Below are 16,074 nucleotides of genomic sequence, written 5' to 3' on the forward strand. Positions count from 1 at the left end.
GTATTCATCTGTATCTTCATCTCTTCATCACCTTCCCCAAGTAACCAGACCCTAAACATGTCTTTCTAGGAAGCTAGCAATATCTACCAATCTATATTAATTGTGTTCTTTTTTCTGATCTTTTTCCATGTTTGTACTCATCCTGAAAATTAAAGCATGAAGATCTCTCAAACATAGTAACATCCAAATCTTTATAGTCTTTCTTAGATTGTACACAACATAATTCCTTACAGTCTTCCCCATGAAAATGATCACTTTCATGCCACCACCCTGTCTTCAAAATGTAGGAATTGGCACAGTATGCAGACTTGACTGATCAAAAACCTCTTCACAGCATGAGGAGGTTGTTCATTTGTGCTGGACAAGATATCATTTACAGCAAGAAGTTGATACTCATCTCCTTTTTTGCTTACAGGTAACCAATGGCATTACAGTTTTTACACATGAAGCCTCCTTTTTGGTGACAGAGTCTTATATTTTTCATATAGATTGCAAGATTACCAGAAAATAAACATTGTTACCTGGGGAAAGGATAGGAAAAAAAATGAAATTAATTGCTTGACTTATATCTATATTTTATGCTTCGATTTGCCTGAAACTGTATGTAAACTTTTTAAGCTGATCAATAAATTGTTCTTTACAAAATGTAGGAATTGGCACAGTATGCAGACTTCAAAATGTAGGAATTGGCACAGTATTCAGACTTGACTGATGCAGACTTCAAAATGTAGGAATTGGCAGTCTGTCTTCAAAATGAAGGAATCGGCACAGTATGCAGACTTGACTGATGCAGACTTCAAAATGTAGGAATTGGCACAGTATGCAGACTTGACTGACAAATGCAAACTTCAAAACGTAGGAATTGTCATAGCATGCAGACTTGACTGATCAAAAACCTCTTCACAGTATGAGGAGGTTCTTCATTTGTGCTGGACAAGATATCATTTACAACAAGAAGTTGATACTCATCTCCTTTTGTAACCAATGGCATTACAATTTTTACACATAAAGCCTCCTTTTGGTGACAGTCTTATATTTTTCATATAGATTGCAAGATTACAAGAAATAAACATTGTTACCTAGGGAAAGGATAGGAAAAAAAAATGAAATTAATTGCATGACTTATTATCTATATTGTATGCTTTGATTTACCTGAAATTGTATGTAAACTTTTTACGCTGATCAATAAATTGTTCTTTACTAAATGAGCAAGAATGTGAGAAGGAAATGGTTGCTAGTAATGGTGTGGGATGGTGATGGATGCCTCAAGAGGCAAATACCTGTGGCCATGAGGCACTCAGAGAATGCGTGTGGGCAGAACACAACACTGATCCAATTGTGGTGTTCACTGCACACAATTGCTATATATAATCTATCTGATGCAAATGTTGCATCATAGAAAGAGATCTCACGCTCCATATGCATTGAAGAACAATGATGTTGATGAACAGGCATTCGGTTGTTGTTGTCTTCCTGCTTGTGTTTGAGATGAAGAATTGTTTGACACAGGATGGAGGACTTAGCAGAGGGAGTTTTCCACAAGGGTTTGTCTTTGGAACTGCTTCCTCATCTTACCAGGTGACGATTTCCTTCTTGTCTGTTTCAATCCTTTGTATCTTGATTTCTTGATCATATTCTGCTTCTAATTAAAAGTTCGATGAAAAAGATCATTCAAATTCTCATTATTTTTCGTTGGAATGATTAGAAATTATTCTCTTTCAGTATGAAGGAGCAGTGGAAGAGGATGGAAGAGGGAAAACAGTTTGGGACACCTTTGCTCATTCCTTTGGTATGGCATCAAAATGATACCAAGCTAACAAAAACTAATGCGAACTCTTCTTGCCTGATCATAAATTTTGCAGGGAAGGTGATTGATTTCAGCAATGCCGACGTCGCAGTCGATCAATACCATAGATTTCATGCAAGTGTTTACAGAAAATTCTCCCAAAATTATGAACCATGAAGTGATAAGTTCATTACAACTGCAGGATGACATACAACTCATGGCAGACATGGGAATGGATGCTTACAGGTTCTCCATTGCATGGTCACGCATTCTGCCAAGTAAAACAGCTCATTCTCTGATCACACGTCCTTTGATGATGCAGTGATCTCATGGTTTGTTCTCCATGGCTGTGCAGATGGAGCAGGAGAGGTTAACCAAGCAGGGATCGACCATTACAATGAAGAGATCAACGCACTGCTCGCCAAAGGTTGGCTAACAGCAGCAGCAGCTGTTCATGCAAACCATTACAACCACACGTTAGAGATCAAACACTACATGAATAATGTGCAGGGATTCAGCCTTACGTGACTCTCTATCACTGGGATCTTCCTCAAGCACTCCAAGACAGATACAATGGATGGATCGATCGCCAGATCATGTAATGCTCTTCTTCTTCTTCTTCTTCTTCTTCTTCTTCTATCATTTCCAACAGACGAGTAAATGGCATAGAGATCCATTGCTCATTTTGCAGAGAGGACTTCGCAAACTACGCAGAGATATGCTTTAAAGCATTTGGGGACCGAGTCAAGCAATGGATCACCTTCAACGAGCCACACACCTTCGCAATCCAAGGCTACGACGTCGGCCTCCACGCGCCCGGGCGCTGCTCCACCCTCCTCCACTTGCTCTGCAGAGCAGGGAACTCTGCAACAGAGCCGTACACCGTTGCTCACCATGTTCTTCTCTCTCATGCCACCGTGTCCGACATTTACAGGAGAAAGTACAAGGTACCGAAGCAGAAGAACCAATCCTGCTATCTCATCGATTCAGATACCGCAACTCATTCGTGTTCTGACGCGCAGAAAACTCAGCAAGGATCCATCGGCATGGCGTTCGACGTAATGTGGTTCGAGCCGATGACGGACTCCCCTGAAGACATCGATGCGACACAGAGAGCGATGGATTTCCAACTTGGATGGTGACTCTTTCTTTCGCGCCTGACGATCGGTACGACGAGAGCAATCACAGAAAACCTCGTTGTTTCAATTCAATGGCAGGTTAATGGATCCATTGTTCGTCGGAGAGTATCCGAGGTCGATGAGGACGAGAGTGGGAGAGAGGCTGCCAAGGTTCTCAGCAGCTGAGGCTGCTCTCGTCAAGGGATCCTTGGACTTCGTTGGAGTGAACCATTACACCACCTATTACGCAAAGCACAATTCGACTAATATACTTGGGTTCTTGCTCAATGATACACTGGCAGATTCTGGTGCCATAACTCTGCGTGAGTCTCTTGCTTTTTCCTTTCTACTCCAAGTGTAGCTCAAGTTTCTGAGTTGCTCGTTCTTCAAGCAATCAAGCAAGTGGTAATGGATGAGATTATGCTCAGATAAAGAAAAGAATCCAAATGTAGATCTTGCTTGTAAGAGAAGATCTGAATTGAATTATAATTATTAATTTGATCTTAAACATTTTAGACGGATGACTAAAGCTCAACAAGTTAATGGGATGATGAGAAATATTATTAAAGTCAACCTAGTATCTGATTGATTCATTGAATGATTTGCTCTGTAGATTGGGTTAGAGATATATCGTTGTATCATCCCAAGTTTGATTATATATCAAGGGATGAACTGAGTTATAAAGGTTTGATCAGTATATTTGGAATATATTTGATGTTTTCACTTTGATTTACTGATGCACTTATTTGTTCATGACATGCAGCCTTCAAGGATGGAAAAGCAATTGGAGATAAGGCAAGGGTTTGTTTTTTAAACTAATTATAGATTATCTTCATAATTAGCTGTCTTTAGTATTTCGATTCTTATATTTTCAAAAGTTATATTTGAAATCTTATACTTATGAAAGTGAAATATTTAGTCATGTTTCTCCATACGTTATCGATTCTGCTGACGAAAATACTATATAATTTATTACTAAGTACATGTTGGTTCTGTCTTATTTCGATATATCACTGAGTATGTATGATATTTTCGTCAATAGAATCGATGACATAAGAGAAACGAGATTAAATATTTTACTTTGGTTAGTATAGGAATCTCAATATAATTTTTGAAAGTATAAGGAGCGAGATGATAAAAATTAGTTAATTACATGAGGAGGTAATATGTTATTAGCTCGTTATTATTATTATCTTTTTGATAGTTAGGCAACTTTAGATTATTTTGTATAAGATTGGATATCACTAATAGACATGGAATTAATTAACAGTATACTGATTCTTTGTTAACATGTACAATTTTTTGTCTCAATTTACACTGCTTGAAGGCATTAACAGCATTCTTGTAGTCAGAAGTCAAAATCATATGGTGTCTTTGGGAATGCAGGCTTCTTCCATATGGATTTATATAGTACCTCAGGGGATCAGAAGCCTGATGAACTACATCAAGGACAAGTATTACAATCCCTCAGTGATCATCACAGAGAATGGTATCTGTCTTTGGTCCCATTCAAATTCTGGGAGTTGAATTCTCATCCATCTTTTATTTCTGATGTGAAGGGATGGATGATTTCAACAACCCATTTATCTCCATTGAGCATGCTCTCAAGGATGATAAAAGAATCAAATACCATGGTGACTATCTCTCAAACTTGGCTGCCTCCATAAGGTATGATAATTCTTTGATATTACTAAACCTAAATCTTCACAATGAGATTTAGGTTTTGAAGACCATTTTTCTCATCATCAAGTCATTCTGGATAAGCTACAAATAGAGAATGATCATGTAAAGAAAGATACTGTAACCATATCAACATGCCTTCATAATATACAATTGCCTAATATCTTTCAGTGCATGGTTGAAAAGCACATGTTTGAGAAATTCCTATATGGTTCAAATAAACATTTATAGCTAACCTGCTGTTGCTGTTCAATTTATATTTTGTAGCAGGAAGGATTTTAATTGAGCTGATTCTTTGAACTTGTCTTGCAGGGAGGATGGCTGCAATGTGAAGGGATACTTTGTGTGGTCTCTTCTTGACAACTGGGAATGGGCTGCAGGGTATACTTCAAGGTTTGGCCTATACTTTGTGGATTACAAAGATAACCTCAAGAGGTACCCAAAGAACTCTGTTAACTGGTTCAAGAACCTGCTCAGATCTGCCTGATCCACTGCTGCTAAGGCCATTGAAAGATATGAACTTTGGCTGGAAAAATAACATGGACTATTTGATGATGATGCATATGTGTTGATGGATATACTTGAAGCACCAAATCCTTCTTGAAGGAACTTTTCTTACTGTAGATGTTCACTATGTTGTTTGTGAAATGAATTGCTATGAGTAGTGATATGGCCATTGAAATATGAAATACAGTTATGTTTACTAGGCTTCCGAATGCTAAACTGTTTATGAACATTTTTTTGTCCACGAACCGAGATTAACTTGACCGTCCGAGGAAACTCGTAAGAAATGCTGATCCAATAAAACCTTTTTCAGACGCAATAATTTCGTCATGTTCGATTGACGATCAAGATTGACCAAGTAGTAATATCATGAATCCAATATCAGAGGTCAAAAATGCTTGTTGAAAAAGAAGCATCATAAGAGAAGTTTAATTAAGGAATACCTTAAGTGAATTAATCATCCCAGAATAGATAAGCAAGGTAATAATTTCTTATTAGGACTTTCAAGGAACAATAGAAACGAAGTCGTTTCGAACAAAACTATCCAACTCTTCGTCAGATTTGAAACCATTTAAATGACTAGTGCTTGTTCTTGAGCTTTGCATTGTACAAACATCAGACAACCACTGTTAAATATACGACAAAACTAAGTTGAATGCGAACACTTACACCACCTGTGATCAGATCAGCCAACATGCAGATGAACACCTATGGCAATCACCAGGATGGTTAAGATTGCAAAGAAGAGAATGCCATGGACCAGAATTGAGATCCCACTAGTGTACATGTTGCCAAACTCAATCACCCTTGTCCTCGCCGGCAGCTGAAACAACAGCCCCGGCGATAGGAGGATGAAGAGTACCACCGCGGCAATCACCGGCCCCCAATCAGTAGTCATCTCTCTCTTGGTTCCAGGCCTTGCAGAATTTTGAATCTTTGTTCCTTCTTCTCAGCATAGGCTAATATACTAGTGGCAATCATAAAGGTTTCAGAAAGAGATGTAGAACTCAAGCAATAAGAAAGCAAACAGGGAGACCAAAGAATAAAAACAGAAAGGAATGATTGCTTTTTTCGGTTGAATGGAATGCATGCTTTAGACTAATTCAATGCCATTGGAGGCCTAAAAGCTTCTTTTCTCAGTGTAGCACAGTAAATTAAATGATCTTTTGCAAAAGCTATCTACATGCTTTCTTTGTCACTGATACTATGTGGGGATTGCTTAGATAAAGTAAAGTATCATTGCAAAATGACAAAAGAACTGGGTGTGCCAGATGCATGGAGCATCACCTGTGCCCTGGCACCAACTCATAGGGATTGTACCAAATCTTAGCCTGATGTTGAAACCATTATGAACTTTATGATTGTTGGATAAACTTTAATAATATATGAGAATGAGCAAAAATGAATCGCATAATAGGAAAACCTTCTGGGCAATATGAATGTTTCCACCTAATTCTCTGATTCATTGAGCAAAGCTTCATTTTGTGATTGTTGGATAAACTTTAATAATATATGAGAATGAGCAAAAATGAATCGCATAATAGGAAAACCTTCTGGGCAATATGAATGTTTCCACCTAATTCTCTGATTCATTGAGCAAAGCTTCATTTTGTTTCACTTTGTTAATGTGATCGATTCTGATTCCAAAAGAACTTCTAAATACCAATCAAAGCATTGCAAGTCTACAAACCCCATGTTTCTTTGATTTATTCACTTATATTTTACTAAAAGTAAAGTAGTAGTCTTGACATTTACATTTATTTATTGTTATTGTATGGCAAAGTCAACTTGTACTATTTGATTGTTTTGCTATAAAACTGTCGTGTTTACTTCAAGTCTAAAATGAACAATAATTTAGAACCATTTTAATGATTAGATATCTTATTAAAAGATAGTTTTAAATAGCCATTGATTACACTACAAACTTCCAAACTAGCAAGCAAGAGATAGCATTTAAGCATCACTATGGAGGTCATAATATTAATTTGAAACATAATACTACATTCATGGCAGTGTAATATAGCAGATTAGAATCATAATACTATATTAATTGGGTGTGTAAAATTTATGGAATATGTTATACCATGTTACAAGACAAAAAAATGAAACAACAAGTTTACAAGTCAAACATAGTAGATTAGAGGTCCAGACCTCATATTGAGTGGCACGAAGAACAGTTAAAATCCCAACTGTCTACAGACAACCAATACAAGACAGCCTGCATTCCCAGCAGAGATCTTCTAATCCGTTGGAAGTTTAGACAATAGTTGGTCTGCAATACCATGCTGTATTTGGAACTTGCCTCAGTTGCTAAAATAGACAAATTTAGAGCAAATGTGAATGATCTACAAACATGAAAGATGACTAATTAGAGAATTTTCATGGAACCCTATAGAACATTTGTTATCAAGCAGATACATTATAAGATTATAAGATAATTTGCTGATTATAAGATATATTATAAGACCAATCAGATTCAGAAGACCAAGCCACTAAAACGAGAACCGACATTTCACGATGTAATGTCGTTTCCAGAGAAGCTTCAGGCTATTACATTATAAATTTCTTTACGTACTACCATGATTTTGTGATTGAGTAAATTTCATCTTTGTACACAAGGGAAGAACAAAGTCAATCAATCAGCAATCTTTATTTAATACTTGTCATACAGGGCAAACAATTTCTTGTTGCTAAGTGGTGATCTTGATAATAGAACATTCACAATCAAATTAAATAAGTAATTATACATGATCTGCAATCACTTAAATCCTTAGAATGAAATCTTCCGAAGATTTCCGTGAAGACAGCTAACTGATCACCATTAAAAGTTCACTGAATCTGTTCCATCTACCATAAGAGCGTTTCGTATCCTTTTCTTTTTGACAAAGAAAAAATAATTAAAATTTTAAAGCTCCCTGATATCGTTGATCTTTTTAAATGTCATTCAAACTACTGTACTTTGGACTCTTGCATCATCTATATGTACTAATCATGCCAAACAGTAATCCACATGTTGACTATGCCAGAGATATCTCTTTGATTAATGTCATGGGAGAACTAAATCCTTTACTATGATTTATAAATCACCATGCGATACATTCATACATATATATATATATATATATATCAGTGACCCGGGCCTGATGGGCTAACTGGCCTATCAACTTCATTTGGTCTAAACAACTGACCAAAATGCTTAAGTTGGAGTTGATAGTAGTACACTCATCAGACCCTTATAAGCCAATCTTAATCTTGTCCACTTTCGATGTGAGACTAATTAGGGATGTTACATGCATTTCGTGATGAAGGTTCAATTAAAGACTTGCAAAAAGCTTGGCATGGAAATGACACGCCATGTCACTGGGAAAACGAAGTCAATGAAGAGTGACTTCTGATAAGGCATATTTTGCCCCCTGAACACGTCACAACCGATGCCACATGCCACGTCAGAATCCGTGCTCCCAAGACACTGTTCGACACGTCTAGTCCCGGTAATCTCGGGATGGCAACGCCCCGCACGTCGAGCCAGAATCCGTACTTATGCCGTGCTGTGCCCACCACGCTAACCCGCGTACAACCGACCCTCTTACGACAGTATAAAGACCTCGATCCTGGCCTCCAGTGATGCGGGGAAAAAAAGAGGGAGACTACTAACTTGTTCGTCGAAGGGGCCAAAGTCGAGGATCACCAGACGAAGGCCGTTTTTGTAGGAAAGTAGCCCAACCTCGGAAGTCGCGGACTGGCGTCCCTGCAGCGAGCCATCGACCAACCCCGACTCGAGGACCTAGTCGGCCTTGGCGGCTAGCTCAGCCGGCAGGAGGCTCCCGACATCGACCCGCGAACCAAGCCGTGCTGACTCATCAGCCACGGCACATTCGTTCACTAACAACTTCATCTGAAAGAAATCATAATCCAGCAAGAAAAAACCTAGCCTGTTTGTGATTGGTCATATACTAGATGGAAGTGATTAAAGATAAGGTAGGAAATATCCTAGGGACAATCTAGGGAGTTATGATGTGATTGACAACCAAAATAATGGCTTATTTTATAAGATTACATAGCTTTAGCAACAACCGATGAAAGGGACAGCACAAGAAAAAAGCACAGCAAGCAGGAAAAGAATTAAAATGCAGGGACCAACAAAGAGAGAAAGCTACAGATTCTCTCCTACTGTGCCTTTGGTTAGAACAATCCAATTCTATAGTATGGATGTGCAACCTATTGTATATGAAGGTTTATGATCTAATTAAGTACATATAAAGCAATGCGAAACGATGAAAAAATAATTGGATCTACAATATCAACTGAAGGACCTTAGGCTGAAATATTATAAAAACCCTATTGATTTGATCATAGTAGTCTTTTGTGGTAAGAAAAGATTTCATTTAGCCCACTAATTTCCTACTCAAAACCAAGGAGAAATCACCAATAAAGAAAAATTAAAAAAAGAAAAAAATTCCCAGACAAAGTGAACTGTAATTTTCATTAATGATGAAAAAAGGCATTTTGTTAAGATCTACGACTGATGAAAGACACTGATACATTGAGAGGAAAACGTGCAGCATGAAGTTCATACTATAAACTATGAACATCCAGAAACATGTATAAGAGAGGGTAGTCCAAAGAGGAGAATGAAAAGTTTCGAATTTTCGTGGAAGTGGTAACAATAAACAACTTCAACGATCAAAAAGACCAAACAACTGAGGAAAGATCTCACCTTTGACCACCATTGGGCCGAAGAGGCTGGATGGGAAAAGGATGGCTCGCCCCAAAACCGACAGATTCGAGACGATCCCGGCCAAGTAGAACACGGTCAGCATCCCCAGCACCCAGGGAATCAACATGAACCCGATGACGAACGTGACGGAACTAGCGAGAATCAGCGGCATCGACAATCTCAGCAGCATGAACGCGGAATCAGTGGAGTGCCATGGTACGGGAGCAGCTCCGAAGCGAAGGCCAAGAAGAAGGTGGTGGTGGGAATGGCGAGTTGGAGGGAGCGGAGGATGACGAAGACAATGGAGAAGACCTCGTAAAGGAGACTCGAGGTCTGACCCTCGCCTTCCATCACCGTGACACGGAGAGAATGTAGACGAAGGGGAAGAGACGAGAATAACTCAAAGGCCGACCCGACCGAACTCGGTCCGTCCCAATCCGATCCAACACGACCCGATCCGAACTGACCCGGTCCAATGAATCCATATCGATACAATTGTTGGATTGCACATTCATGTATTGTGAACCGCACGCGAATGCGATCCTTTTCGCGTTTCTCCGTCTCCGCGCCTGTCCTCTCTTCTCCTACAGGAAAAGAGCATCGGAAATGGCGGCGGCCCTCGCTCGTCTGTCACGAAGAACCCTAGCCGATCCATCCCGTCTCCTCCCCCTTCGCCGCCTCCTCTCCGCCGAGGCCGCCGCGCCGGCGGTGTCACCGGCTGCGGGGCCGCCGCTGACGCCGTCGGATCGCGTGAAGTGGGACTACCGGGGGCAGCGCCGGATCATCCCTCTGGGGCAGTGGGTGCCCAATATCGCTGTCGACGCCTACGTCGCCCCGAACGTCGTCCTTGCCGGGCAGGTGACGGTCTGCGACGGCGCCTCTGTCTGGAACGGCGCCGTCCTGCGCGGCGACCTCAACAAGATCACCGTCGGCTTCTGCTCCAACGTCCAGGAGCGCTGCGTTCTTCACGCCGCCTGGAAGTCACCCACAGGTCGCCCCCTTTCCCTGATCTAAATCTACTTGTCGACTAGGTTGCGTCTTTCGAGTGCGTTTAATTAGATCCAGAATCTTAAGTTTGAATAGTATCTGCTTTATGATTCTTCTTCTTTTGCAATTGGAGTTTCTTCCTCCGGCCAAAGACTTGCCTATCTGTGAGCAGTGTTATGATTTTTATTTGTGAGGTGTTTGAATGAATTCCTCACGAGTCTCCTTTTAGGGTTTTTTTTCCATGTATTTTGCACTAAGCTCTATTTTGCAATCACACTAAACTTAGATTAGGGGTAATTTTATTTATGGCACAACTGACTGGCGGAAATGAAGGCACTTGGAAATTTATCCATGAAACTGCTGCTGACAGGTGAAGAAGCAGATGTCCATGTCATATGCTCATTTGAGGCCATCAAAGGGAAATGAATATGACCTAGTTTATAAGTAAACGAACCAATGGCAAATCACTTAGTTTGATGAAGAATGAACTCAGTTAGCTGGATGGCTAGGTTGCTCTTCTCTCATATGAATTAAATGTTGATATTTTAGTTTGTGGGATTTTGATTGAGCAAGAAAAGTGTCAGTTGAGCAAAACTTGCTTATGGAGAATTTTGTTTTTGGATTGCAAGCAAAGCCAAAGTGTATACCATCAGAGTAGCAGCTGAAATTTGATGACTGTAAAATAATTTCTTCGTCTACTTGATTTATTGAATTATGAATCGGTGTTGCACATGAATATTCTGTTGAGTTGGGTAACCTACTTTATCTTTGTTTTATTTTAGCATCCCAAAGAATTTACAACCATGCATTGTATTGATGTAAAAATGCCTTTCCATGAAGGAACTACACTCTGTACATCTCTTTCAAGGGATTATGACGGTTTTTATTGTTACAGAAATAGTTTGGGAATTTCACTTTCTTAGGTGAGGCCAATCCTAGACATCTATGATGGTACTCTATATCATCTTATTGGACTGGTGCTCATGCATAAACTTCAAGAAAAATATTGGAATGGCAAATCTATCTACATGATATCATGGATACAACCATTCCCACTCTGTTCTACATGTTGGAACTTGGACGACCTGTTTGCCTAAGAATTTATTATATATTGTACTTATGAAAATGTCTCACATTTATAGGGCACTATAGACGTCATTTGTCCCTGAGACAACTGATTTCTGGCAATTTTAGGCCTTAAGTTAAACCCTTATCCTTAACCTTAATAAGCAGCACCCGATCAAGTTTGATATCCTTGATCAAAGTTTTATCTGCCTTTTTTGCTTCACTGGTCCAGGATGGTGGACATTAGTACCTGCAGTAATATACACATGGATCAATGCCATGGATAATTTTGCTTATATCTTAGAGATTGTGGATATTGGATTTGACGAAGATAATGGTTGGTGAATACTAATAATAGGTCGCATAAATACAAAATAGATTTATCCTATGAACAGTTATTATTGTTTTGGTTGTCTATCATTAGCAAAAATTGCATGAAGGAAAACAGTTTCACATCCTGTGAGTTGTTCCCTTTGAAGAAAATTGAAAGCTCAGATGCAGTCAGAAGAAAGTTCATCTGTACATTAAACCACAAAATGATTAAACAGGGTACATGTGGTCCTACTCAGCCTAATAAAAAATAACTAGTACTGTAAGTGAAATGCCAGATTTATGTCATCCAAATAAGATTTGCAGATGGAAGAGCCAGCTAATAATTACCTAAAGCCCCAATCTTGATGCTGTGAGGTGACCAAGAATAAGGTTTTTTGACAGTATGTTTTTTACATATACACAAAAATAAATTTTGTAGTTATGCATAACGTGCATGACATGGATTGATCATTAAAGGTTAAGAGAGAATTCATGTATTTATATGGTGGCAGAGACTGGCATGAATGGTGACCAAAGAATTTCACTCTGGGTAATTAGTATGATAGAAGATTTAAGGAGAAGCTGAAAGCCTGAAAGGATTGCAAATGTTTTTTTTTCTTCACAAATTTCTAGGATCATCATTGTTCTAGGGAGGAAAAGGCAAAGAGGTCAAATTATAAAGGGAGGTGCAGAGAAACAAGAATAGGAGGAGTGGAAGGAAAAGAAAAAGAGGAAGAGGGCAGGAAGAAGAAGATTAAGTGGGAGTGGAGGAGGAGGAGAAGTGGAGAGAGAAGAAGAGCAAATGAAGGAGAGGTAGAATGTGAGGGTGAAGAGGAAGTGGGAAAAGAATGACGAATAATAAAAGGAATGCAAAAACAAAAGTAAAGGAAATGGAAAGGAGAAAATAAAAAATAGAATAAATATGAAAATATTATATATATACATGTATATATTTTTATTGAATCTGCAATTCAACTAGTCGGTACATCAGTTTGACCAGTGCTCGATGAACTGGAGCTTGCCTGGTTCGATGACCCGTTTGATCTGATGATTGCACTTAATAGTATCAGATGTAGGAAAATAAAATTGAATGTTTGGTTGGTTCCTGCCTTGAGCTTTTATCCTTGAGTACTGCAAGCTAGCTCGAAGCGAGAAATGGCACTTTCATGACTATTCATGATACTTCAGATTGTTTGGTGTTTACTAGCCATCCATATATATTTTCTAAAAGATAATTTTCATATTTCTAGATAATATAGTTTGTATTGTTTTACGCTCATGCAATCATATTTGAACTTTCTATTTGGGCACAAGCCAGCTAGGACTTTGTCGATAGGATATGCTGATACCATTCTTCCACAAGTACCTCTTATATTTTTTGCTTATTATGTAACTTAAAATACACAATTCCATATAAAACAATGAAAAAGTAACTATATCAGAAAGAGTCACTGCTTTGACTCTTTAAATCCAAGTCTTCTGTTAGCTATCTACCCATGCCTCTTCTTGTTATATTACTTGCATTTGCAATTTTTCCTTCGTTTTGGGCAATAACATCTACTTTCTCTTTGACAGATATATTGTTTTTTATGTTTGCTCAGGCTCATGTTTAAATTACTGTTATAGATTAAGACTCTGTGCATTAGAAGCACAGGATAAATAATCAATTAAAAGCAGCCGCGTTCCGTATCTAAATTTCAACCTTTCATGTAACCTAACCATTTGTTGGTTGTGTTCGGTTAATGGTACCACAGTGTTGGAGACTGCTGTGATGTTCCGGACCATTATTGTTTCAGGGCACTTCTTCTGTATAGGGAAGTGCCATTTGCTTCCTTGGTACATCTCTCACTAATGCGAACAGGTGCTTTGATGTTAAAGATATTAACAGATGATTGGGGTCTAAATGCTGCTGATTGCTAACTCCCCAACATGGTGAAACATTGATCTTCCGTACTGTGTTGTTTTTAGGTACTTTTTTGTCTGACACTCTCTGTGTCTTCTCAATATCTCTTCACAGACTCTCTGCGTGTTTGTCTTCTATAGTGCAGTTGGCAATGGCCTGGATAATTGGGTTCAGCCTCCCTTATCATGTTCTGTGAGAAAAATTTTGGCACTTATCTTCTTATTTGTCTAAAGCATTTGGGGAGTTGTTCTGATGTGTTTAGTAATCTTTAGTTGACTTGCTGTGAAGGACACTTATGACGATATGTTAGCTCACCTTTTTGTTAACTTAAAAATATGTAGTAAATATTGTACAGAGTTTAATCTGTTGGCAAGGCTGCATTCTTCCTGGTTCTGCCTTGTCGGTGAATCGGTTAGCTATTTCCTTGAAAAAAAAAAAAACTCATCTCCAGCATGCTTCTATGTTGTAGGGCTTCCAGCTGAAACATTAGTGGAGCGATACGTTACTCTTGGTGCTTACAGTCTGCTTCGTTCATGCACAATCGAGCCAGAATGTATAATCGGTCAGCACTCTATTCTTATGGAAGGATCATTGGTGGAGACCAATTCCATCCTTGAATCTGGATCTGTGCTCCCCCCTGGTCGTAGGATTCCAACCGGTGAGCTATGGGCCGGCAATCCAGCTCGTTTTGTTCGAAAGCTTACCCACGAAGAAATCTTAGAGATTCCAAAACTAGCTGTGGCCATTAATGATCTTATGCAGAGCCATTTTTCTGAATTCCTTCCATATTCCACGGTTTACTTGGAGGTTGAGAAGATGAAGAAGGCCCTAAATATTTCTCTTTGAAGGAAGAGCATTTTGTTGGCACAGTTGGAGGAAATAAGCAGCGACCACTCGATGTGTATTTTTGGCATCTAAGACCAAATGTTTTCTGTTTGTTGGTGAATATATAACAATGAACGTCTGTGTTGTTTCCTTATGACTGAAATCTAACCATCCCTTCTATTGTTTGTTTCAGAAACCAAGTCATTTCACTGCTTTTATTAGTTAAAACAACCCTACAGGCAAAAAGCATGGTGATTAAGCCTTGAACATGTATTTTCATATTGTTTCTTGAGCAGCTTTCTTTCTTTTTCATCTTTCCACAGATTGTCCAATTTGTTGAGAGAGAATGTTGCTCCTCTACTTAAAAATTCTGGAGTGGGTGATTGTTTCAGATCTAATCAATGAAGTTTTTTTTTGTTTTCTTCTCCAGTTGCTGTTGCTTGTATACTTTCCAACTGAGAGACCAATAAGCTAGTCATCATTCATAGTATATTTTCTATCAAGATGGATGTGATAGAATGTCTCAAAATAATCCAGCAGTTCTGAATTAGATTCGCCTGGATATAGATGTGAATATTATTTAAGATGATAAAAATATCAATCATAAATCTTGAATATAAAAAGCTCTCTTAATCAGGAAAATAAAGAATATATAAATAGTAGACAGTAATTTAGTCAAATAACATTGGACATGTTAGATACTGCTTTCTTACTTACCAAGTTGAGGTGCACTCCATCTATTTTAGGACCTCCATCGTTTTGGGGCTAATTATAGAGAGTATTAGTTATCTTTATATCTCCATCATTATACCTTTAAATTTATACTTACGAAAGTAAAATATTATTTTTAAAAATTATATTAGAATATTTAATACTTACGGAGGTAAAATATTATTTTTTAAAAAATATATTAGAATATTTATACTTACGAAAGTAAAATATTATTTTTAAAAATTATATTAGGATATCTATACTTACGAAAGTAAAATATTTAATCTTGTTTCATCGACTTTATATAAATATAAATATTCAATTGTAGTTTTTTTAATGCTGCGTATCAAAAAAAATTACAGAGGTTTACTACCGCCAATAGAAGGGAAGAGATTGGGAGGCTCGTCCAAGGACTCCTCGCCCTCAACGAGAAACATGCATTGGAGATCGGCATCAGTATCAGAGA

General features: G+C 38.4%; 3 protein-coding genes across 5 annotated transcripts; 2 read left to right on the plus strand and 1 right to left on the minus strand.

Annotated features, from left to right (window-relative positions):
• The first annotated feature begins 1,437 nt into the window (after window positions 1–1,437).
• LOC135613654 (beta-glucosidase 6-like) lies at window positions 1,438–5,123 on the plus strand. The gene is made up of 13 exons (XM_065110684.1): window positions 1,438–1,578; window positions 1,723–1,789; window positions 1,863–1,921; window positions 1,989–2,064; window positions 2,142–2,213; window positions 2,297–2,384; window positions 2,478–2,733; window positions 2,809–2,924; window positions 3,004–3,227; window positions 3,668–3,699; window positions 4,291–4,393; window positions 4,464–4,572; window positions 4,897–5,123. The coding sequence occupies exons 1-13, from the start codon at window positions 1,438–1,440 to the stop codon at window positions 5,069–5,071; spliced, it is 1,518 nt and encodes a 505-aa protein (XP_064966756.1). The 3' UTR covers window positions 5,072–5,123.
• A 441-nt stretch (window positions 5,124–5,564) lies between these two features.
• On the minus strand, window positions 5,565–10,159 carry LOC135580973 (uncharacterized). 3 transcript variants are annotated; one of them, XM_065110686.1, is made up of 3 exons: window positions 9,806–10,159; window positions 7,240–7,398; window positions 5,565–6,055 (listed from the first exon to the last, which is right to left on the minus strand). In XM_065110686.1, exon 3 carries the CDS (start codon window positions 5,984–5,986, stop codon window positions 5,774–5,776), a length of 213 nt encoding a protein of 70 aa, XP_064966758.1. In that variant the 5' UTR covers window positions 5,987–6,055; window positions 7,240–7,398; window positions 9,806–10,159; the 3' UTR covers window positions 5,565–5,773. The 3 variants fall into 3 exon arrangements, with proteins under 3 accessions (XP_064966758.1, XP_064966759.1, XP_064966760.1); XM_065110687.1 differs by having other exon boundaries at window positions 7,240–7,433; XM_065110688.1 differs by lacking the exon at window positions 7,240–7,398.
• Window positions 10,160–10,329: 170 nt separating this feature from the next.
• On the plus strand, window positions 10,330–15,051 carry LOC103989243 (gamma carbonic anhydrase-like 2, mitochondrial). Its single transcript, XM_009408046.2, has 2 exons — window positions 10,330–10,796; window positions 14,542–15,051. Exons 1-2 carry the CDS (start codon window positions 10,412–10,414, stop codon window positions 14,916–14,918), a joined length of 762 nt encoding a protein of 253 aa, XP_009406321.2. The 5' UTR covers window positions 10,330–10,411; the 3' UTR covers window positions 14,919–15,051.
• Window positions 15,052–16,074: the final 1,023 nt, after the last annotated feature.

Source organism: Musa acuminata, chromosome BXJ2-6 (genome assembly GCF_036884655.1).
Source record: "Musa acuminata AAA Group cultivar baxijiao chromosome BXJ2-6, Cavendish_Baxijiao_AAA, whole genome shotgun sequence".
Lineage (NCBI taxonomy): Eukaryota > Viridiplantae > Streptophyta > Magnoliopsida > Zingiberales > Musaceae > Musa > Musa acuminata.